Source organism: Haliotis cracherodii, unplaced genomic scaffold, assembly GCF_022045235.1.
Source record: "Haliotis cracherodii isolate W230 unplaced genomic scaffold, xgHalCrac1.p SCAF_6, whole genome shotgun sequence".
Classification (NCBI taxonomy): Eukaryota; Metazoa; Mollusca; class Gastropoda; order Lepetellida; family Haliotidae; genus Haliotis; species Haliotis cracherodii.
In genome coordinates, this window is record NW_027266319.1 from 10,115,062 (window position 1) to 10,138,871 (window position 23,810).

Below are 23,810 nucleotides of genomic sequence, written 5' to 3' on the forward strand. Positions count from 1 at the left end.
AAATCAAAGTTATTGGTACAACCAACTTTAAACATTGAATTTTTCAGAAATAACACGAAAAAATGACCATAACTTTCATAAGTGGTCACTACCAATCCTCATCAGTTCTTCAACTTTGTATTCATATTGAATTTTGTGATTGGAGAAAATAATTCCATAAACCAAATAAATTAAACGTATTAATAGATAGTAATGAATAATTTACTTCTAAATCAGTGGTAACAAAATAAGAGTAATAGAAATAGTGCCTGAAAATGCAAAAATCCTCCACGCGGCTCCGAAGAATTGCGCACGTAAAATCTCCAAAATAGTTAGTAAAGGAAGTGTATGGAACAGTGCGGAGCTTGACTCACTGACCGGTGAGCTCCACACATCGTCTATTAAAGTGATCAACAACCGATCTCACGGCTTTATACGAGAACAATAATAAGTCATTCAGAAAGTATGGTGTGGAGCACCTGAAATGGCATATCTGTTGATCGTTGAGTTTACTGTTACGTGGGCCAGTCCACGGGTCATGCACGAACAGTGAAACAGACAAAATGCACAGTGAGGAGCTGGTGATGATCGCTGAGCTCCTTACAGCGTCTAAGCAATAAACAATCGATTAACAGCCTCATACAAGAAAAGTCACTCAGAAAGTATGGTGCGGAGCTCTGTTGGTCAGTGAGTTTACTAGGTACTACCAAGTGGGCCAATCCACGGGTCATGCACAACAGTGAAACACTGACAGAATGAATGTTTCGCACACATACTCCATACGATTGTGCAACAACAGCTGTGTTTCTATGTTAAGACTACGGACGTCACAATGTCGCACTTGCAGAAGGCTGAGAAGCACAGGTGCTTTACCAACAGAAGAGTTCACGACAGTCCAAGCTCCGAAACCGTTTCGGGATATCCCTGGTCCCAGGGGGCTGCCTTACCTGGGGTCTCTGCTGGATTACAGGTTAGGTAAGAAAATGTGATTTTGTCGGATTTGATTCATAATTAGCAGATCTAGATCTACTGTTTTAAAACGGACAAGTCGATTTGATCATAACTGCATTTGTCTGGTAAAGTTTTCTACCATGAACTTGGAAATTACTCCATTTTGATTGGTAAGTCAGATGCTATTAAATCACAATAAACCCCCTCTGATTGAAACAGCTGGTTTGACGGCCGCATCACTGCGGATGCTGATATTCAAAGAAAAGGTATTTTTTCAGTCATTGTGGGTAGGCAAATTAAAATAATTGCATTGACAATCATAGGTTACAAAATGCAAATTTGCGGTTACTACAATCTTCAAAGGATGTGTGGCAATACATTTCATGCAGAAAACAATAAACATGATAGAAATCTACAAGGAGAATGTATGTTTTGGGGACAACAGATAGCTAGGAATGTGGTGCTTTTCTATATACGACTGTGACGTCATATCTTTTGTGTCACCATGAGCAATATGACGATACAAAGGGGACGTGTGGTGTTGGACGAAAGCTTTGCAAAGCTTGCTTAAAGTCAGTTTGCTGGAAAATCGTACCAATGAAATGCAAAATAAATATTAATACGGAAGCAACAATTCATAAATGACATGAAAGTTATTAATTTGTCCATACCAACTCGTCACTATAATTTCAGACACTCATCAACATGATCAAGTGTACAAAAAGTTGTTTAGCAAACTCATGTAATTGTTGGTGGTTTAATGCATGTTGTTGGTGTGGACAAATACATAACTTTTTTTACCTTCATTTTTTAACTATGAGAGGTAATCTCCCTTGGTCCAAAAGCAATGAGATTTTTTGGTGTGTGATGAGACTTTGCTCATTTTCAGAGATATTTCATCTTCACACAGTGGAAACTGTACCGTATTTGATTTCCGGTACTTATGACTCAAATAATGTTGCAAGTAATATTACCATATTATATAGATGTATCCCCCGATATCCTATTTTCAGACATTAATTATTCCACTGCGAATACATTTATTTAAAATATTAGCATTAGTACTCATTAATAATTACATTTGACTTATATTTCTGTTCATTGTCGACTTTAGGAGAAATTACACTAATATTTACGTATTTCTGTTCATTGTCAACTTGATGGGGAATTATTCGCGAGGACAATTATAGATTTTCTGGGAGGCATGTTTACCACCTCAGCTGTTCGTTTCATTGGCATGCAGGAGACAACAATCTGCAGTTATCAAATTTCGACAATGTTTAGATTGTAATTCAATATATTTAGAGTGATGACATGAAATAGTGACTGTTGTTAATGGTATTACAGTTGGCGAAAAATATATTATTTACATTCCAGTGCTTTCCTCAGTTGTCTTATTTCCATCTGAAGTAAGCACCATATAAGAGGCCGGGTCTCTGAAATTTATTAAGACGTTCAAAAGGGCTTAAAAATGTCACAATAAACTAATTATGCAAGGATTAGAATCCAAAAATTATAGAAATGTACTTCGACTTTCGTTTTCTTTTAATCCTGTCATTTTCAGTCACTAGGTGATGAAATTAAACAGCAAAAGTTTTGGAATTCATTATCATAATAAAATGAATGGACTGATTTTTCAGTCAATTAGTAAAACAACTGAATATTTAGGATTTTAATAAATTGCCTAACTGAACATTTCAATTATTTTACACATTGACTAAAACATATACATTGATAAAATAAGCAATGCTCACATGAAATATTTGATTTGTGTTACAAGTCAAATTCGTGTAAAAAATCACACAATACCAATCAAGTGACTTATCAAAACTTCATCACCTTTAACAATGCTACCCTCAAACATCTCCTTATTATTTCCAAGACAAAACTGGTATAATTTTGTTGACCAATATCATGATGCTCACTAAAGCTCTCAATAAGATAAAGGTGATAAATGCGCTTATGGTTCGCGCAGCACAGGTTGCGAACTAGTTGAAATTTCCCGGTGAATTGTCAGAGATCGATGCCTCTTTAACCTATAAAGAAAATATCAGACTGCATACTGCTTAACGTGAAGTGCCAAAAGTCAACAATGTCCGTTTCTGGTAGTTACCGTATGTGCCGAGAAATTTGGCAGATACTTTTTTAACTCGCATTGTTTTCTTTTTGAGGTAAATAAACTACTGAAGGTTTTGATATGCAAACCGAGCATTTATGCATACCATACATATGTTAAAACATACTCAAAGCCTACTCGTTAATCAGTTATAGCGAGTTTCATTTGGGGGTCTCCTTTGACTATGCGCCTGTTGACTCTGTTCGACAGTAGCATTGAGAGCATTAATTTAAAGGAAACTGAGAAGGGATGTTATAGAGGTTTACAAATGCAAAATGTAACATATGATTAATATTTAGGAATTGTATTTTCGTCTAGACTAATTTGGTCGAAGACGGGTAAGGCATTATCTGTACAGGGAAGAAAGGCAGTGTTTCCTGTGTATTCTGGTGGTTGGTTGGTTGGTTAGTTGTTTAACGCCGCACTCAGCATTATTCCAGCTATATGACGGTGGTCTGTAATTAATCGAGTCTGGGCCAGACAAACCAGTGATTAATATCAAGAGCATCGATCCACTCAATTGGGTTCGGTGATATGTATCAACCAAGTCAGTGTGTCTGACCACCCGATCCCGTTAGACGCCTCTTACGAGAAGTATAGTCCCCTTTTACTGCAAGCATGGGTTGCTGAAGACCCATTCTACCCCGGAACTTCACGGGCCTGTATTCTGTAGTCAAAAGATATGTGCTCATTACCATACCCAGAGCTCCAGATAAGCTGCGTATCTGCATGAAATACGCATCAGAAATGCAGAAATACGCAGTAAAATAAAATCCAAGCATATCAAATACGCAATGAACATAACAGATACGCTACAAAAATAAAACTTGTGCGTATCCTCACAATATTGTGAAGTAACCCTGCGTATTTGATTAGCAAATCAGCAACTTATTTTGAAATTATAAACGGCCATTCCGTCAACCTTGCCAAATTCCACGATGACAGTTACATCATGATCATTTGCCATCACACTTTCTTGTGGAAGTTTCATGGTATTTTTGAGTCCTATAAAGCTCTCGACCCCACACGACACCAGTTTGCAGAGACTAGAGGAATAGTGTTTTTAAATATTTAACTTAGATACCCACATGTGTAAAAACTAGTGGGTAACAGAAATTTGAATACCCAGATTGAATTACTGAGACCAAATGATTTTAAAATGCAGGGGTAAAATACCCACAACACCAAAAGCTTATCTGGAGCTCTGATACCACACTGTTGTGACTATCCTTGATGCCAAGATGACTCCTATTTTATTGTATGGCTCCGAAATCTGGGATGATATGACTGTACTTGGAGAGGTTGGAAGGCATTATTTGTGTGTTAAATATTTAGCACATTGCATCAAGTATTGGTGTAGATTATCTATAAATCCATAGCAATATCCATGTGTATGTTATGAAATGCGAAAAGTATTTGATATAAATGGTAAAATAACTTGGGTATCCAAATTAAAATGTTGCTATTTCATACTGGGTTTTCCTATGTTTGGGTTACCCAAGATAGGGAAATGTAGACATTTTTATTCAACAATTTGTTTGTTGTTTAACGCCACACTCCGTAATATTACAGCTGTATGATGGCGGTCTGTAAATAATCAAGTCTGGACCAGACAATCCAGTAATTGACATCATGAGCATCGATCAATGCAATTGGGATACGATGACATGCATCAACCATTTCAGCAAGTCTGACCACCCGATCCTGTTTGTCGCTTCTTACGACAAGTATAGTCCCCATTTATCGCAAGCATGGGTTGCTGAAGACCTATTCCAACCCGGTTCTTCACGGGTGTGAATATTGTTAGAGTAATATTGGTGAGCACTTTAGTATTAGTTTCATTGCATTTAGTACTGTGGGCCATGAGGCCAGAAATGCTACATAAAATTTGTCATTTGTCATACATTCACACACATACATTTTAAAATTCAAATGAATTTTGTGTACAATTAAGACCGGACTTGCACACTGTGTAAATCTATGCAAGTCCATTCGGTCTAAAAATACATCAGTTGAAATAAAGGTCAAAAGTATGCAATAATCATAATGATAATAGTTAAATGTTATGAATAAAGATCAAAATACAAAAGAAATAGATGTCAGATGAAAGAAATAACAATGTGTACTAAAAAATATCACTGCTGTCATAGCGACTGAATTGGAACAGCCTTTGTCTGAATGGACCCTGTAGTCATCACATATATATACTGAACAACAAAAGTTGCTGTGACACTGAATAAGATTTAATGCAAAGTTATGTTTTTTACCAAATCTGAAACAATTTCGGTTTGCAACAGATAAAAGACTCCTGGAAGTGTTCAAATGGTTTAATTTGCCATACTGACTTCAGAAAATGCGTGATTTCATAAAAAAAACCATGAACATGCCAAAATGTCAATTTACAATGAATAGCGTGTGTCCACCTCTGGTTGCGATACAAGCAACACATCTTCGTCTCATGCAATGGACCATCTTCCCGAGGCAAGTGAGTTAACTGACTATAAAAGTCCGGTTTCCACCCTTCCCGATCTAGGCTGGTATTATGGGGTTACATTTTGGCTGGACTAACGAGCCTATGCATAGTCCAATCAAAATCACGCACTGAAATCGAAATCCGGTTCGTAAAGTGTCATGCAGATTTCGGTCGACTGCAGGATTGGCAAAGGATGTGCACCGCTAACTCGTTGTCAACAGATATTTTCTAAATCTTTTCATGCTTTTAATCAAGGTGCTCACGTGATTTGATGCACTTCGATATGTAAGACTCGTTTTATCACAATATAGATCTTAATTATCAATCAGATCGTCTTGACTGGGTGCCACCATTTTGTTTGAAGCAAATGCAAGTGATATGAGAGGTTGAATCTGATTGGTCAATAGGAGAGGCATAGAAAGGCCATAACTCCTAATAGCCAGTGGTGGCGCTACGATCGAGCCCAAGAATTCCAGCCTAGTTCGGCAAGGGTGGAAACTGGACTTTTAAATTCAGTTAACTCTCTTGCCTCGGGAAGTTGGGAATGGACCAGGCGTCACACAATGTCCTGTGGGATATCTGTCCATATCTGCTGGAGCATGTTTCGAAGTTCCTGGAGTGTCTGTGGAACACATGGTTGACATCGAAGGCGCCGTTCCATCTCAACCCACATGTGCACGATTGGTGAGAGATCAGGGGAGCAAGCAGGCCAGGGTATGACATTCACATTGTTTTGTTGAAGAGAAACGCTGCCGCCCCCGAACCGATCTTCTTCCATGACACAACGTTCACCTAGGTGTCGGTACACTCTAATCCGTCCATCGCTGTGGCTGAGGTGAAAACAAGACTCGTCAGTGAATAGAACTTGTCCCCACTGCATGGCCGTCCAGCATAGACGCTGTCTGCACCACTGTAGACGTGCTTGGCGGTGGTTTCCTGTCAAAATGGGATGACTGGCGGGTCTTCTGTCAACTATCCCTGCACATCTGAGGCGACAATGTATGGTTTGTGAAAATATTCGTCGAAACCCAGGAATGCTTCTTGCAGTCACTGTTGCTGGCTGGAATCGATTTCGTTGATGTGTTGTTCGAATCCAGTTGTCTTGACGATTATTGGTAACCTGAGTCCTACTTTACATGTTTGAAAAATACACTAAAACATTGGTGTCACAGGAACTTTTGTTGTTGAGTATATGTCTAGAATCACTTAATTGCCATTACTTCAAGATGCTTATTCCCATTGTATTATACATCAACTGTCTGCCATCTGGAACAAGCTGTGAAACCATGTCACTGATTAATTACTGTTAATTACTGATTAATTACTGTGAATTACTTGTATTAGCCTTGGTCCAGAGATGAAAATAAAGAAGGTCTTTCCCTTAGCCTTGCTAGTGTTTGGCTAGGTGCTTCGGGGCACCAACACAACATCCACTTCCACTATGTGCTAACCTGGTACATAGTGCTTCCTGTACATATTTTCGCCTATATAAAGTATATACAACAAGCCATTGACACCATATGCATGCTAGACGATGTTGACAATTAAGAGTGTATGAATCTTGGTAAAAGATCAAATTCATGAATATACATTCATGCACATAAACTATCTCATTCTGACATGTTATTTTGCCTTCATTATAAATTACTTATGCGTGTACACACACACACCTTCTCGCACACACAATCACATTACTCTATGTGATTAACGTTTTGTTCATTTACTGTTAAGAATACATGCTCCACACAAATAGAAATGTGTACATGGTTTTCAAGAGATTCATTCTGTGACTTCTACTTAAGAAAAAACAAGTCGTTTATTTCTTATATCAGATATCAACATTATGTACAGCCTCTTTAAGGATGTTAATAAAATTTACAAGCTTTAAAAATATTTATGAGTATTGTATTTGAACAGAGACCTTATACCGAAATAGTGCAATCTTCTTGTACCAATTTAGTACTAAAATAAGTGTACTACAAGATGTAGCATAATGATTGTTGTCAGCACGACAAAATAACAGTATTGCAATTACTGATATATCTTGATTGCCTTTTTTGACACAGTACCAAAACAAACTACAAAACAAATTACACAGGTACTGAAAAGAATCAGAGATCTTACAATACACCACAGTATTACATTTCACTTGACTAATATGCACTCGAAAAATGACTATTTTCCAAATTTCGAGGGGGCCGCCATTTTCTGTATGTACAATGAAGGCCATCGGGACAGTGCATGATTCAGTTTCCCATAATAAGCTACATGATTCAGTTTCCCATAATAAGCTACATAAAGTTTGACATATCTACAATAAATGATTGTCGTCATTTACAAAATCAGGAAAGGTAACATAAATTAATGGAATACCGGAATACCAGACTAGTTCAGCTAGGGTGGGAACTGGAATTTTATAGTCATTTAACGCCCTTGCCTTGGGAAGATGACAATCTTAAGCTATGAAGTTGTTGCTGGTGTGACGTCATTCCAACCTTGCTTCACTATATTTCAAAGATTTTAATGATGTCAACAATGCTGTTTGGATTACTGAAACAATACACTGGTGCGCGTGAAGAGATATTTGCACTCATGCACATACGATTTCTATGAACTCAGGTTATTTTGTACCCTGTGGATACTAATGTTGTATATGTAACACATTTCTTTTTTTCACACAGGACGTTTCAAGAATGTTGACAAGTATCAAGATTCTTTGAAATGGCTGCATGCCAAATATGGGAAGATCGTGAAGCAGACGGTCACCGGCACCACTACTGTACACGTATTTGACCCTGACTATTTTAGAACAGTGTACCAGCATGAAGGCAAAATTCCCTATATCCCCCCACTGCTGGAGAGTGTCCAGCAATACAGACGGAAGAGGAACATGTCTCCTGGACTGGGTTTTACGTAAGCATCTTGTACTTCTGCAGGAGCTTTTTGAGGCTGATAGGGTCACTCTGGATTAGTTTACCATCCCAATGTATCCTGGGTACAAAACGTTGCCTCGAGTTGTACCGTATTTTCTTGCGTATAGTGCGCACCCATGAATAATGCGCACTGCCCTCTAGTGGATTCAATATTTTGGAGAAAAAAAAATGACTACTCTGCATACTTCAGTATGGATTTGTTTACATGGTATTTCCGGTGTTACATGCTCGCAGTACTGTCTTTTCATGGGGGGAAAAAAACATCAAAACTCATTAATTCGTGTATAATGCGCACCCCCTTCTACACAGCTGTGTTTGTTTTTTTAAAAAAGTGTGCACTATACTCAAGAAAATACGGTACTCATATTTTCAATGCCATTATTTTTTGTGCCAGATCATATCTAAGTGTATCCTGATTTTGAAAATCTCGCAGTCGTCTTTATCATTAATGCATCTATGATTGGTTTACATCATTCAGCTACATGGCCACTCCCGCTTCCACTTGAATTCGCCACGATGTTTCTGTTTGTTTTTATAGTATACCATCGTTTCCCAAGCTGATTTCATTAGAAGGGGATTTCCAATGAAATCCCCAGTTATGCAGCTGTTGATAATGAATTCTGGTGGGAGCGGCCAGGCTGTCGAATGCTGTAAACCAGTAATGGCTACATTTACAAGATTTAATGGTTTAAGCTGTGGTATTTAGTTAACTTGCAGGGACCTATGCTTTATGATCTGGTGCCAGTTTCAGTACAGGTCTAGATGTAACCTGTGACTTGTGTTAAACTGTGATGTTGTTGCCTTTATGTAATTAGTGTAATTATCTGCTGCTAGATTTGATATATTCTGAACATAATAAATTAGGGATCATGGACATTTTGGGGGATATTTTTATGAAATTGTGCCTTAACTACAAAAAAATATCCCCCAAACTATTCATGATCCTCACATCTTTTGGTCAGTATACATTATGAATTTCAGTTTACAGGCAAAGAAAGTGGTTTCGGAATAACTTGCTTGGACTGCCCGTTAAAACAATACCAGTCTCCCTTAAAGTCCACTAGTCCAAGACACTAGTGACCATTAGTTGGATGTTGGAGATGTTTTTGCAGACTAATAGAAATATAAATTAATCTCTAAACATGCCTACATCTCCTATAACTTGTATGACTGTCGGCATGATATTCTGCTGATGAGTCATTAAATTTTACTCATTCATTTAATAATTAACACAAATTTCCTTTAGGATAATAAAGCCTGATCTGTCTTATCTCTTGTTTACAGTAATGGTGAAGAATGGTACCGTCTCCGCACTGCGGTTAAGAAGATGATGATGAGACCACAGGAAGTCACCGCTTACCTCCCCTTCACTAACCAAGTTGCCTCAGAATTTGTGTCCAAGATCGAGAAATTAAGAAATGAAGATGATGAAGTGGAAGATTTCGAGAACGAAATGGCAAAGTGGTCTTTGGAATGTAGGTCAAATTGCTCCTAAGACTAATACCGTATTCGACGTAATAAGCGCCCTGCTCAAATAAGTGCCCACTGCGGTATTTGCTATTATATTGGCTAGTTAACAATCCCAATTAGCACCTCTTCCGATTGATCAATGTTCACAAGACTTATTTTTCGAGTACAATACGCACTCGTGTGTTATATGCACCCTTAATTATGGGCAATTAAATTCTAGAAAAATATATCTGTCGTACATAAACATTTCAGGCTGTCAGCATAAACCACAAAATTTATCTTTTAACTTGTTTTTTTTTCACTAAAATAATATTCTAATAAGAGCCCCCTATTTCTAATTTTGAGACGCCCTGGGCGCTTATTACGTCGAATATGGTAGTACTTATGAAATATCTATGTGATAACAATAAAACAGGTGAAGATGATATTTCAATTATACATGTACAAATGTATAATGAATTCTACCCTACAGAGGTATAAGTCTCACATAACCCCAGTCAACAGACCAGTGTGTATTCCTGGAGCATTCTCAGCTCCCTGGGTTTCATCCAACCCCAAATGCTTCTAAAATGTCAAGGGGCGGTGGGGTAGCCTAGTAGTTAAAGTGTTCAGTCGTCACACCCAAGGTCCTAGTTCAATTCCCCACATGGGCACAATGTGTTAAACCCATTTCTGGTGTTCCCCACCGTGATATTGCTGGAAGATTGCTGAAAGCAGCGTAAAATTATACTCACTCAGTTTAAAAAGTCTAAGGTGACTAAAGGACAAGTTACGATAACAACCTTGTTTGGCTCACTTGAAATGTCAAATTTTAAAGTTTGCTGAAAAGTATGAAATATTGGAATGAGATTTATAAGACACGTTCAAATAGGTGACAACTAGCCTGTTTTATTTGTTATGCTGGCAAGTTTTGGACTATTGGTTTGATCAATCCATGTTAAATGAGTGAAATGGCCAACTTAAGCATGAGCAATTCCATGACCAAGGATGAATTTTTACCACATTTTTCTGCTACATCTTTAGACAAAATCAGCTTGGGTCAAAGATTTGGTCATATTAAGAAAATCAGTTGGACTTAGTATCATTACAAGTCCCATACAGTTGTCTAATTCTCATTCCTGTGTCATTTTGATTTTGTTACAACTAATTATGATGATGGCTTTGTGGAGGTTCTTGTAGAGGTTACATGTGGAGTGCTCGTAGAAGTGATATATGTGGAGTGCTCGTAGAGGTTACATGTGGAGGTGCTCGTAGAGGTGACATGTAGAGGTGCTCGTAGAGGTGACATGTGGAGGTGCTCGTAGAGGTGACATGTGGAGGTGCTCGTAGAGGTTGACATGTGGAGGTGCTCGTAGAGGTGACATGTAGAGGTGCTCGTAGAGGTGACATGTGGAGGTGCTCGTAGAGGTGACATGTGGAGGTGCACGTAGAGGTGACATGTGGAGGTGCTCGTAGAGGTTGACATGTGGAGGTGCTCGTAGAGGTTGACATGTGGAGGTGCTCGTAGAGGTGCTTGTAGAGGTTGACATGTGGAGGTGCTCGTAGAGGTTGACATGTGGAGGTGCTCGTAGAGGTTGACATGTGGAGGTGCTCGTAGAGGTTGACATGTGGAAGTGCCTGTAGAGGTTGACATGTGGAGGTGCTCGTAGAGGTGACATGTGGAGGTGCTTGTAGAGGTGCTCGTAGAGGTTGACATGTGGAGGTGCTCGTAGAGGTTGACATGTGGAGGTGCTCGTAGAGGTGCTTGTAGAGGTTGACATGTGGAGGTGCTCGTAGAGGTGACATGTGGAGGTGCTCGTTGAGGTTGCTGATAAGGTGACATTTTTTTTATTTGTTGGTTTACGGATGCGCCGCTCTTTCAAAGTCCAAATGTTAAAAAAAAAAATGAAATTACCCTTTTTTTTATTACCGCCGATCTTTTCGACAAAAAGTTCAAACAAAAAAAGATTTCTTTTCTTCGTCAAGATTAAAGCAAAGGGAAGTCACTCTGATATTTCTTGCTGGGATCCTTCTTTATACCATCAAAGCTTGTCAACACAAAGCGCAGTGGTGACCAGTTTAACTATTTCAACACTGTTGGCCGTTCAAAGCCACAAGTCACACCGCACGGTAAACCGTCCAAGCCACGTCAAAATAGTTTATAATTATATTAACCTACTTGTCATATCATTCATTTATTAAATCTATCACATTTCACAATGTCTGAAATACCTATTCCATTTGATTTTATCATTTTTTTATCTATAGATTAAAAATATATTCACTTGACACTATTTCCCGCAATGTTATTGAAAATAAAATTCTCGGACACACTTCGACAACGGGTGCTCACTGGCTGAAACGTCTTTATTTACAAAGTAATAAAATCATCAAAAATGTATCTATAAAAGTTGCCAAACTGACATCTTAGTTATTATTTCCAACTTTACGTGCGATCGCATATCGTAAGTCACATGACATCTCGGCGTTCGTCGCCTGGATTTCTCGGCTCGGACACGATGTCTTAATGCCAAAATATATGCATAAGAAATCTTTGTCACAGCTCATTACCTAGCACTATACATCCATAAAGTTCCATATTTTTAATATAGACCGCGATTTCATGCTAAAACGTTCAGAATAACATGATTTAACACAAACCTTTCGCCAAAGTCTGAAAATTATCTTTGCTGTAATTTGATTAGCTGCCTTAGGTCACGTGCTTAAATTTGACTAATCACGAACCTTGTAGCAGATTTTGTCGGTGAAACAATATAAGTTTTTTTAATGTATCCTGACATGGCAGGACGTATGTGTTATTCATACGAAGCTTTGAAAACCGAGGTATTTCCTCATGTTAGTGAGCAGACAGCCACTATCATCGGGAAATGGGTGATGACAGATATTATTTGTAATTCTTTTTAAAATAATGTTGAACGTAAACTGAAAATTAAAAAGAAATAGGTAAGTGGATTTTATGAATTCTTATATTTGCCGAAAAAATCGTTAGATTTGCGCTAAATTTGGACGTTATGAATGTTTTAGCTTACATTATTATTTATTTAAAACGAACTTTATTTAGTTGTTCATGAATTATTTAAATAATGAAATACACATAACTTTCATATTTATAAACAATAGGATTAATTAGACCTTTCAAATAGTGTATGGCCAAACATGTAGTAGCAAAGATGTTAATTTCAGCAGATAATTCATTGATAAATGTTGGTTTCATTTATCACACAACAGTCTCTGGGAATTTGGTGTCACAGCAGTATTCTGGTTGGCTGGTGTTGAAAGAGTTAAACGTTGCCCATGCATTTGCTGCCAAAATAGCAGCGTCTTTCATGCATTTCCACCCATGACATGAATATTGTTATGTTGTCATCCCTGCACAAGCTGAGTGCAAGGGATATAATAAAATGTTCTTGAAAAATTGAGTTATTTTACTTTTATTACGCCAGGATATTTTTTTTCATACCTACCTAACTTTTTAGGACAAAATTCAGGTAAAAAAAATGTGAGAGGCTTTTTTTTTTTGCTTTTTTTTAATTGGCCTGCCTCACTTTTGAAATGAGTTTGAAATCCGTAAACCAAGAAATAAAAAAAGTGTCGCCTAACAGGACCAATATAGAGGAAGAAGCATTAATGCTTATTCTCACATTATTGCACTGAATACAATGTTAAAATACCTCTGGATTTATGAAAATAAGAACTTAAAAAAAAATATCCTAAGTTTGAAAATAATAATGTTTTTTCCCAATTTTCCACTTGGAAAGTTAGGTTGAAATTTGAGATATATTGGCTGTCGTGGTTGATTCACAAGCATAACTTTGATTTTTTTCTTTTTAATTTCTTCTTTTTGGAGGGGAAGGCTTATTTATAAAACTGTAAATAAAAAAACACCTATACTTTCGTTGCAGTTGTGAATTTTAGAGTTTTGTGATGAATGGCTTTATCCCGTTGCTATAATTTTTTTCAGCTGCAGCAATGAATTGTTTTGAGACACGTCTGGGATACTTGGATGATTCAGCTCCAGAAGAAGCAAACGAGATGGCAGACGCAAACAGAATTTTGTTTGATAAGTCTACCAAAATGAAGTTTTCCCTACCTCTACATAAGTTTGTCATCACCCCAACATGGAAGACCATTTTAGAGTCTGAGGACTACTTTTCTGGGTAGAAATATTTTCTGTTTTGTCTGCTCAACAGTATATCTCACTATAAAGAACTGGAAATGTCTTAAATTTAAACTGCATTTTATATTAGGAACTGTGATGCATCTAATTCCTCAACACCCTTAGTACCTTGAGTGGTAATATGGGGTTTAGGTGGTCAGACATGCGAGACTTGGACGATTGAAATGTCATCATTGTTTGTTTGTTTGTTTGTTTGTTTGTTCTCGCTGCCTCAGCAATATTCCAGCTATATGACGGCGGTCTGTAAATAATCGAGTCAATCATGTGATTGACATCATGAGCATCGATCTACACAGTTGGGACACGATGACATGCATCAACCAAGTCAGCAAGCCTAACCAAGTCAGCAAGCCTGACCACCTGAAATGAAACATGCCAACTAGCTTCACCAGCAACATGACTGTCCCAGACTGTAGGTATTCCAGTCTCATTTCAATGTGCAGGGGTGGTGGGGTAGCCTAGAGGTTAAAGCGTTCGCTCGTCACTCCGAAGACCCCGGTTCTGTTCCCCACATGGGTACAATGTGTGAAGCCCATTTCTGGTGTCCCCCCCTCACTCATCACTTTGGGGTTTCCTGCCATATCAAGTTGACAGGGACATGCCATATATATAACTGAAATATCTGTCAAAGCAGCATCTGACATAACCTCACTCACTCATCTGTATTGTCTCCTAGGAATGGGCTCCGTTTAGTAGAGGAAACAGCTCAGGAGATCAAGACATTGGTAGATGAGGGCAAGCTGACAGAAAACAAGTACATGTTCCTCTCATACCTTCTCTCACGGAAAGAACTCAGCTTTAAAGATGTCTCTATCATCACGCTGTCCTTGTTTGGGGATGGACTCAGCACGGTAGGTTTTGATTGTATTGTCCCACCAATAATCTTGATCTTTAGGTGGTCAAGCTCAAAAGCCCATTATTTCCTCCAGACAGTCCCAGCAGTGGGGTATAAGTGTAGTTATTTCCTCCAGACAGTCCCAGCAGTGGGGTATAAGTGTAGTTATTTCCTCCAGACAGTCCCAGCAGTGGGGTATAAGTGTAGTTATTTCCTCCAGACAGTCTCAGCAGTGGCATATAAGTGTAGTTTTTTCCTCCAGACAGTCCCAGCAGTGGGGTATAAGTGTAGTTATTTCCTCCAGACAGTCCCAGCAGTGGGGTATAAGTGTAGTTATTTCCTCCAGACAGTCCCAGCAGTGGGGTATAAGTGTAGTTATTTCCTCCAGACAGTCCCAGCAGTGGGGTATAAGTGTAGTTATTTCCTCCAGACAGTCCCAGCAGTGGGGTATAAGTGTAGTTATTTCCTCCAGACAGTCCCAGCAGTGGGGTATAAGTGTACCGTATTTTCTTGAGTATAGTGCACACTTTTTTTTAAAGGGGCACTGATCTAACGCCATTTCCCGGATTGGTTGTTGCCTTTGTTATTGTTTTTTCCCCTGTGAGTACCCGGATGATACGCAACGCAACTGAGCGTGACCAGAGACTGGGCTACCGTCTGCAAGGACAGCTAAATAAACTTGGAGGCTGGAGGCAATATTTGTTTTACGCATTTTTGAATAAACACTGATTAGTTAAATGTGATCTATAAAGATTCGACAAAGGGCGCATGTTAATTAATTTCTTCAGCCTAAACAAACAGACAAAAAGAACGGCGGAGCTCATCGGAAGTCGTCATTTGGAAATACCCCAGATGGTTATAGTTTAATACTAAAAAAAGGTATCCATGCAGTGAAAGCATTTTCGGATTTCGGATTTCGGATTGCGTCGATAATACGATTACTACTCCCTTGTTGTCATCAACGTTTTCTCGTATAACCCTACACTTGTGTATTTGTCGTCATTCACTTGATGCTCAGTTAATGAATTTATTACAGGTACAATTAGTGGTAGCACCACTTAGATTACCTGACAAAGGTTCTCATTTGGCATTTATTGTGTCTGGGGTAATTATTCAATCTATATCCAGGTTTGAAGTGAGGTGAAATGTGCGTTATGTAATATGCACGTGGCAGCCCAGCAAGAGATGAATGATCAGTTGATTTACTTTTTTAGGTAAATCAACGGATCGTTCCTAGTCATCAAAGGATTAACAGAAAATACGTTGATTGATTAATCACTGTTATCTTGCACAGTGGATATGTCAAAAGTGAGTGTTTACATGTCTAGGTTTACTAAAACAAAGGGAATACACTCATATCATGGCGTGAAGTGCCGATGTAAAAACAACATACTTTGTTCAAAGGGTTAACTGATAATACGTTGATTGGTTGCTCATTGTTATCAAACTCAGTGGATTTTTTAGGAACCGTGGACGTTATGAAAATAGTTGTCACGTGGCCTTTCTCAGCCAACCCTTGAGACTTGACACCTATGTGAAACACCTGAAACAATCCAAGTGATCAGTTGAGAAACGAACACTGGTTATAATATCCCGAAACGATATATATCTTTTAGAATATTTGATAGTTACAGAGACACGTGACATCGAATAAGTTATTTTGTATAGCTGCAGATGAGTGGGACATTATTCCTTTGTGTGGATATTCACGGATACATTCCTCGAACAAGGAAGCTGCCTATTTATACACATAAATTTGGTAAGTTGTAATTATGGTATTTGCATTTTGTTTTCCTTCATTTGAACCGATTCGTTCTTGTTTCTCTACGTCTTGGTTGGGAAATTCTTCAATGCGCGATAGACGTTGTTTTCACAGGTCATTTCCTTTGTAAGCGTGTATAGATTACCGTCAATTTGTAAAATGTGATTCTCTCAGGCAATTTATAAAATGTGTAAATATTTCAGTCATTTTGACTAAAAGATCTGTCCAGATTGATTAAGACGATCAAAAGGGCCTACAAACATCACAACAGATTATTATGTAGGATTAGAAGCCAAACAACATAGAAATGTACTTTTCAACGTAACATTTTCAGTCTCTTGGTGATGACATTAAACATCAAAATGTTTGGAATTCGTTATCATAATAATACAGATGGAAATGTTTTTCAGTCACTTTGTAAAATAACTGAATATTTATACGTTTAATAAATATGTTACACATTTTGACAGTAAAAAAATATACACACTATAAAAAAAGCAATGCTCAGATGAAATATTTACTTTGTGTTGCAAGTCAAAATAGTGTAAACGAAAATCGCAAAATTACCAAGCAAGTGACTAATCAAAACTTCGTCACCATTACCGATGCTACCCACAAAAATACCTACATTTCCTTATTATCTCGAAAACTGTATTTCATTTTGTTGATCAATGTGACCATACGCTCTTATTACTACCGGTATCCATAAAAGTGACTAATGCGCTTACGAATGGCGCAACAGAGGTCGCGAGCTAGTCTAGATTTCTGTTCTACATCCGGGTACTCACTGGGAAAAAACAATAACAAAGGCAACAACCAGTCCCGGGGAATTGCGTTAGATCAGTGCCCCTTTAAAAAAACACAGCTGTGTAGAAGGGGGTGCGCATTATACACGATTTATTAGTTTGGATGTTTTTTTGGCCCCATGGAAAGTCATTACCATGAGCACGAAACACCGGAAATACTATGTCAACAAATCCATACTGAAGTACGCAAATTAAACATGTAATTACACTCTCTGGCTATAAAAATTGTTCTTTGTATATCTGAACTTATGTTTGTAACTTATTTCATTAATTTTATTCAAAATTCCTTTTAATATTGTTTTCATTAATTTTGACGAAATCATGTGTGAAGCGATCGGAAGATTGCACAACTCATTGTTATTAACAGCAACCACGGTCAGATTACCGCTATTGACGCCTTGAAACGAACTTTAGTTGACAGAGAATGGATACATATATCATAAATGCCATACTTTGACTCGTTAAAAGTCATATTTGTTTTTGTTGGACGATTCTATGTCAACATGTAATTCTCGCGATCATGCTATAACGTGCACGTGAGCCTTGACGGTGACTGGTCAGACTGGTTCCATGTAAAAAATAATACCCTGGAATAGTGATCAGCTGCTTCGCTTAGGGTTATTATTATTTTAAATATGTTTAGTAAAAGCTGCATCTAAATTAACAAGATATTGGAATATATTATTCCTGATAAAAAAATAGTTTCAGATACATTTTTTGCCGATCATTGCATAAAAAAATCCTGTAAAGTTATATCACTGGGTGTGTCTTGACCGAATCACCGGTCGATTCCAAGAAAACGTGTGTACAGCTGATTGCTGTTTCCGGCTTAGTTTATGAGAAAATACACAAGGTAATCTTAATCCCTGGATATAAAACAATGCCTAGCAGAACAATAAATACTATTTCAACAGTAAATCAACATGTCTGGTGATTTCTTTTTATCTCAAATTCACCCGCTCGTTTGCCGGACTTCGCTGAAAGGGTACGGTATAATTTTTTCTGCGCTTGGTATACAAATTTTTCTTTTTCCAAAATACTGAACCCGCTAGAGGGGGGTGCACATTATATATGGGTGCGCACTATACTCAAGAAAATATGGTAGTTATTTCTTCCAGATAGGCCCTTAAGACAGTCCTAGCACTGGGGTACAAGTGTAGTTATTTCCTCCAGACAGTCCCAGCAGTGGGGTATAAGTGTAGTTATTTCCTCCAGACAGTCCTAGCAGTGGGGTATAAGTGTAGTTATTTCCTCCAAACAGTCCCAGCAGTGGGGTATAAGTGTAGTTATTTCCTCCAGACAGTCCCAGCAGTGGGGTATAAGTGTAGTTATTTCCTCCAAACAGTCCCAGCAGTGGGGTATAAGTGTAGTTATTTCATCCAGACAGTCCCAGCTGCTCTCTTCAACTTGTACTGCCTGGCGGCACACCCCAACGTGCAGCAGAACCTGGTGGAGGAGATCAGAGCCGTGGTTCCTCAGGAAGGGGAGATAACTGCAAAGATGATACAGAAGATGCCATATCTTAAAGCTTTTGTCAAAGAGACTTTCAGGTAAGACATGTTCTTACTATTAAAGCACAGCTTGAGACTATTGTCCAATGGGAGATCACCATTAGATCATGTGATGTACATTTATATACCAGTAAATGTAATCCTGACACCATATTTAAAGACTGCAAATCATAATTCTCTGAAAAATAGCCTTACCCTTCATGCTGAATGCTGATAAAAATGACTGGTGGGGGCATTGTTTGTCCAGTCGTCTAAGGCGTCGCAATTTGCTGTGCAGAGTTGTGTCCCTTGGGCACCCCAGAAGCTGTGATCATTGGTTTGAATCCAGGTTCACTCGATTATGTCTCTGGCTTTGTAAGCACCAAACCAATGCTTGTTAGTTTCACCAAAGTTGTAAAGATTCCTTTCCTTCCACATTAAGCTGACACACTGTGATATAACTGGAATACTTTTTAAAGCGATGTTAAACCAGACCCACACACTCATGATACGACAGTGACATTGCAGTAACTGAGCTGTTATGTACCTTAACTGCAATGTAAGACAATGTAAGTTGGAAGCTTCCAGGAATACTTCACATGACTTTGATTTACTTTCAGGTTTTACCCGGTTGGTCTGGATGTGACCAGAATTGTCCAGAAAGACCTAGTTATTGGAGGGTACCATATACCTGCTGGGGTGAGTAAAGGGTACCTGCTGGTTTGAGTGAGTGGGTACAGGTACCTGCTGGGGTGAGTGAGGGGTAACAGGTACCTGCCGGGTTGTGTGAGGGGGTACAGATACCTGCTCGGGTGAGTGAAGGGGTACAGGTACCTGCTGGGGTGAGTGAGGGGTACAGGTACCTGCTTGGGTGAGTGAGGGGTACAGGTACCTGCTGAGGCGATTGAGGACGAACCTGCTGAGATGAGTGAGGGGTTACATGTACCTGCTGGGGTGAGTGAGGGGTTACATGTACCTGCTGAGATGAGTGAGGGGTTACATGTACCTGCTGGGGTGAGTGAGGGGGTACAGACACCTGCTAGGTTGAGTGAGGGGGTACAGGTACCTGCTGGGGTGGATGAAGGGGTACCAGCTGGGGTGAGTGAGGGGGTACAGGTACCTCCTGGGGTGAGTGAGGGGGTACAGGTACCTGCTGGGGTGAGTGAGGGGGTACAGGTACCTGCTGGGGTGAGTGAGGGGGTACAGGTACCTGCTGGGGTGAGTGAGGGGGTACAGGCACCTGCTGGGGTGAGTGAGGGGGTACAGGTACCTGCTGGGGTGAGTGAGGGGGTACAGACACCTGCTGGGGTGAGTGAGGGGGTACAGGTACCTGCTGGGGTGAGTGAGGGGGTACAGGCACCTGCTGGGGTGAGTGAGGGGGTACAGGTACCTGCTGGGGTGAGTGAGGGTGTACAAGTACCTGCTGGGGTGAGTGAGGGGGTACAGGTACCTGTTTGGGTGAGTGAGGGGTACAGGTACCAGCTGGGTTGAGTGAGGGGGTACAGGTACCTGCTGGGGTGAGTGAGGGGGTACAGATACCTGCTGGGGTGAGTGACGGGGTACAGGTACCTGCTGGGGTGAGTGAGGGGGTACAGGCACCTGATGGGGTGACTGAGGGGGTACAGGTACCTGCTGGGGTGAGTGAGGGTGTACAAGTACCTGCTGGGGTGAGTGAGGGGGTACAGGTACCTGTTTGGGTGAGTGAGGGGTACAGGTACCAGCTGGGTTGAGTGAGGGGGTACAGGTACCTGCTGGGGTGAGTGAGGGGGTACAGATACCTGCTGGGGTGAGTGACGGGGTACAGATACCTGCTGGGGTGAGTGAGGGGGGTACCTGCTGGGGTGAGTAAGGGGGTACCTGCTGGGGTGAGTAAGGGGGTACCTGCTGGGGTGAGTAAGGGGGTACCTGCTTGGCTGTGAGGGGGTGCCTGCATGGGTGAGTGAAGGGCGTACAGGTACCTGCTGGCGTTGGTGAGGGGGTCCCTGCTCGGGTGAGGGGGTACAGGTACCAGCTGGGGTGATTGAGGGGGTACAGATACCTGCTGGGGTGAGTGAGGGGGTACAGGTACCTGCTGGGGTGAGTGAGGGGGTACCTGCTGGGGTGAGTAAGGGGGTACCTGCTTGGCTGTGAGGGGGTGCCTGCATGGGTGAGTGAGGGGGTACAGGTACCCTGCTGGGGTGAGTGAGGGGTACAGGTACCTGCTAGGGTTAGTGAGAGATTCCAGTCAGCTGTCAGTGAATCTATTGTACTTCTTTAACAATTAACACGGTAGGTTAGTCAAGTAGTCAAAGCATTTGCTCATTGTGCCTAGACAGTGTTTCAATGTTCCACATGGGCACAATGCGTGTCACCAAGCATGATCTTACAGGAAACTATCAGATTATTTGATTAACTCGTCTACAATTGTTTTGTCCACTACTGTCACATTTCTTTACAGACTCGTGTGGAACTAAACAACTTTGTACTCTTCAAAAAGCCTGAGTACTTCAATGAACCAGAGACTTTTCTTCCTGAGCGTTGGCTTCGCGGAGGTTCTGCCCACGACATCCATCCCTTCCTCCTCACACCATTCAGCCATGGTCCACGGATGTGTGCAGGTGAGTGCTGTGTAGCCATCAGATTGACCCAATCTCAAATAAAATCAGATCTTTTACTCTGTCCTTCCACTTGACCACCCAATCTAAAGTAAGGATGCATGGATTCTTGGTGGTGGTGGTGGTGGTGGTACCTGTTGGTGAGTGAGGGACCAGATAATCGCGTCTGGACCAGACAATCCAGTGATTGACATCATGAGCATCAATCCACACAATTGGGATATGATGACATGCATCAATCAAGTCATCGAGTCTCACCACCCAATCATGTTTGTCACCTCTTATGGCATGGTTTGCTGAAGACCTATTCAAACCCAGATCTTCACAGGTCCATGGGATAATGAATTGTATTCGCATACATGGTGCAATGTCTAAAACATTTGTCATGGCCTTTTTGTCAGGCATCCGTTGGCATCGGCAGCTGTAAACATCTTCCACTGGACCAGTGAGTTGTTTGATAGACATTACTTAGAAGTTGACGGATGACAAAGTAGACACAATTTATGGATAAAAACTTCTTTAATACTGATTCTTGCTTGACAACGATACAAGGATCTATACAGAAATGTCGCTTTTTACAGTATTAAAGAAGTTGTTATCCATAAATTGTGTCTACTTTGGACCAATGAGGCTGAAATTTCACATGCCCGTTCCCACAATGATGCCGCCAGAATTTAATCAAGAGGTTTGAATCTGAAATTCAATATGGCCACCACTGCAGCCATTTTGAAAAAGCTATTTAGGGCCATTACATGGGCATTATTGTTCAAAATGTAATGGAAGTTGGTACATGTGTAGGTAGTATTGGGGGTCAACACATATGTTCCATTTTTATAATATTTTATAATTTGACCGTTGCACTTTGGCCTGTCATTGCATTGCATCACATCGTGTGCAAAATCCTTTGTTGATGGGTTTTGAGTCCCTGTTCACAAAAGTGGCTAGAGTCTTCAACCTGCATCACCTCCATCTTCTCTCCCACATCAAGCTGACACGGTGTTATGTAACTGAAATACTGTCCAAAGTCGCGTTTGGCCAAACTCACTCACTCACCCACTTCCTGAAATAATGGTGTTGAGATATATGTATATATACACATGCTGTCTTAGGTTGATCCGGTGATCTTGTCAAGATCTTTCTACTACTTGGAAATATTTCTGTTATTTGAGTAAGTGAGTGAGTTAGGTTTAATGCCGCTTTGAACAGTATGCCAGTTATATCACGGCATACAGCTTAATGTCGGAGGAATGGCCAAAGTGATGCAGGTCTCAGACGTCCCCTTTGGTGAAACTCAAGAGCAGCGGTATGTTGCTGACAAACCTAAAAACATAATCATTGGTTTTCGGCATGCCTTAGATGACAGGGCCAACTGTGCCCTCTTCTGTTACTTGAAATGCTGTGTGGTGTAAACTCAGTTGAGTTGTGATGTGTGTTTAACAGGAAGAAGATTTGCTGAGCAAGACCTGTATGTTCTTCTGACAAAGATTCTGCAGCGCTTCCAAGTGGAGTGGCACCATGAGGAGATGGGGCAGACTTTTCGGATGCTGATGGTGCCCGACTGCCCGGCTAGGTTCTCATTTACAGACAGGAGGACATAGTGAATGGAATCATCAGAAATATGAAATAAGTCGTGAAATGATCTCGGATGTGGTATGCAATCTCAATGTGATATGCAATATCGAATGTCATATTCAATATCCGTGTCGCAATCAATATCAGATGTGGTATGCAATATATTCAATCAGATGGCTGACCCAGCCATTAGTCAATATCCCTGTCCTGATTACCAAGTATTTATAATTAACGAAGTCATCTGGTAATTAGACTTGCTGGTCTAATTCAATTTCACTGATGATTGGTTTCACTTTCCAATCATTGATTTTGTTGTTATCTAAAGTTTTGCTCAGCATTATTCCAGTTATAATTGAGTCAAGACAATCAAGTGATGGCTATTGTAAATGTAAGCCAGGATCCACTGTGTTGGGGGATGTTGACATCAAACTAACCAAGTCACCAAGCCTGACCACCTGATCCATCTTGTTGCCTCTCACAACCAGCATATGTTGCTTGGGGCCTATTGGGGCCTTGTAGGGAATCCCTACAAGGTGTTTAATACAAAAGTAGATCTGATCTACAATGATAATTCCTTTTGAATCATATCATGTTGACTGTATATATTTTTTTTATGTCAAGATGAAAGAAATCCTTCATGTGATGAAACAAA

The 23,810-nt window shown here is 40.0% G+C and overlaps 1 protein-coding gene across 1 annotated transcript; it reads left to right on the forward strand.

Moving 5' to 3' along the window:
* The first annotated feature begins 627 nt into the window (after nucleotides 1-627).
* On the forward strand, nucleotides 628-23,789 carry LOC139445060 (probable cytochrome P450 CYP44). Its single transcript, XM_071226136.1, has 9 exons — nucleotides 628-954; nucleotides 8,201-8,432; nucleotides 9,737-9,927; nucleotides 13,884-14,079; nucleotides 14,776-14,950; nucleotides 18,886-19,052; nucleotides 19,613-19,691; nucleotides 21,430-21,589; nucleotides 23,027-23,789. The coding sequence occupies exons 1-9, from the start codon at nucleotides 735-737 to the stop codon at nucleotides 23,182-23,184; spliced, it is 1,578 nt and encodes a 525-aa protein (XP_071082237.1). The 5' UTR covers nucleotides 628-734; the 3' UTR covers nucleotides 23,185-23,789.
* Nucleotides 23,790-23,810: the final 21 nt, after the last annotated feature.

Coding starts and splice junctions, on each gene's coding strand:
- LOC139445060 (XM_071226136.1), top strand. CDS start 735: ATGAATGTTTCGCACACATACTCCATACGATTGTGCAACAACAGCTGT. Junction 8,433..9,736: donor TCTCCTGGACTGGGTTTTAC/GTAAGCATCTTG, acceptor TCTTGTTTACAG/TAATGGTGAAGAATGGTACC. Junction 9,928..13,883: donor GGCAAAGTGGTCTTTGGAAT/GTAGGTCAAATT, acceptor AATTTTTTTCAG/CTGCAGCAATGAATTGTTTT.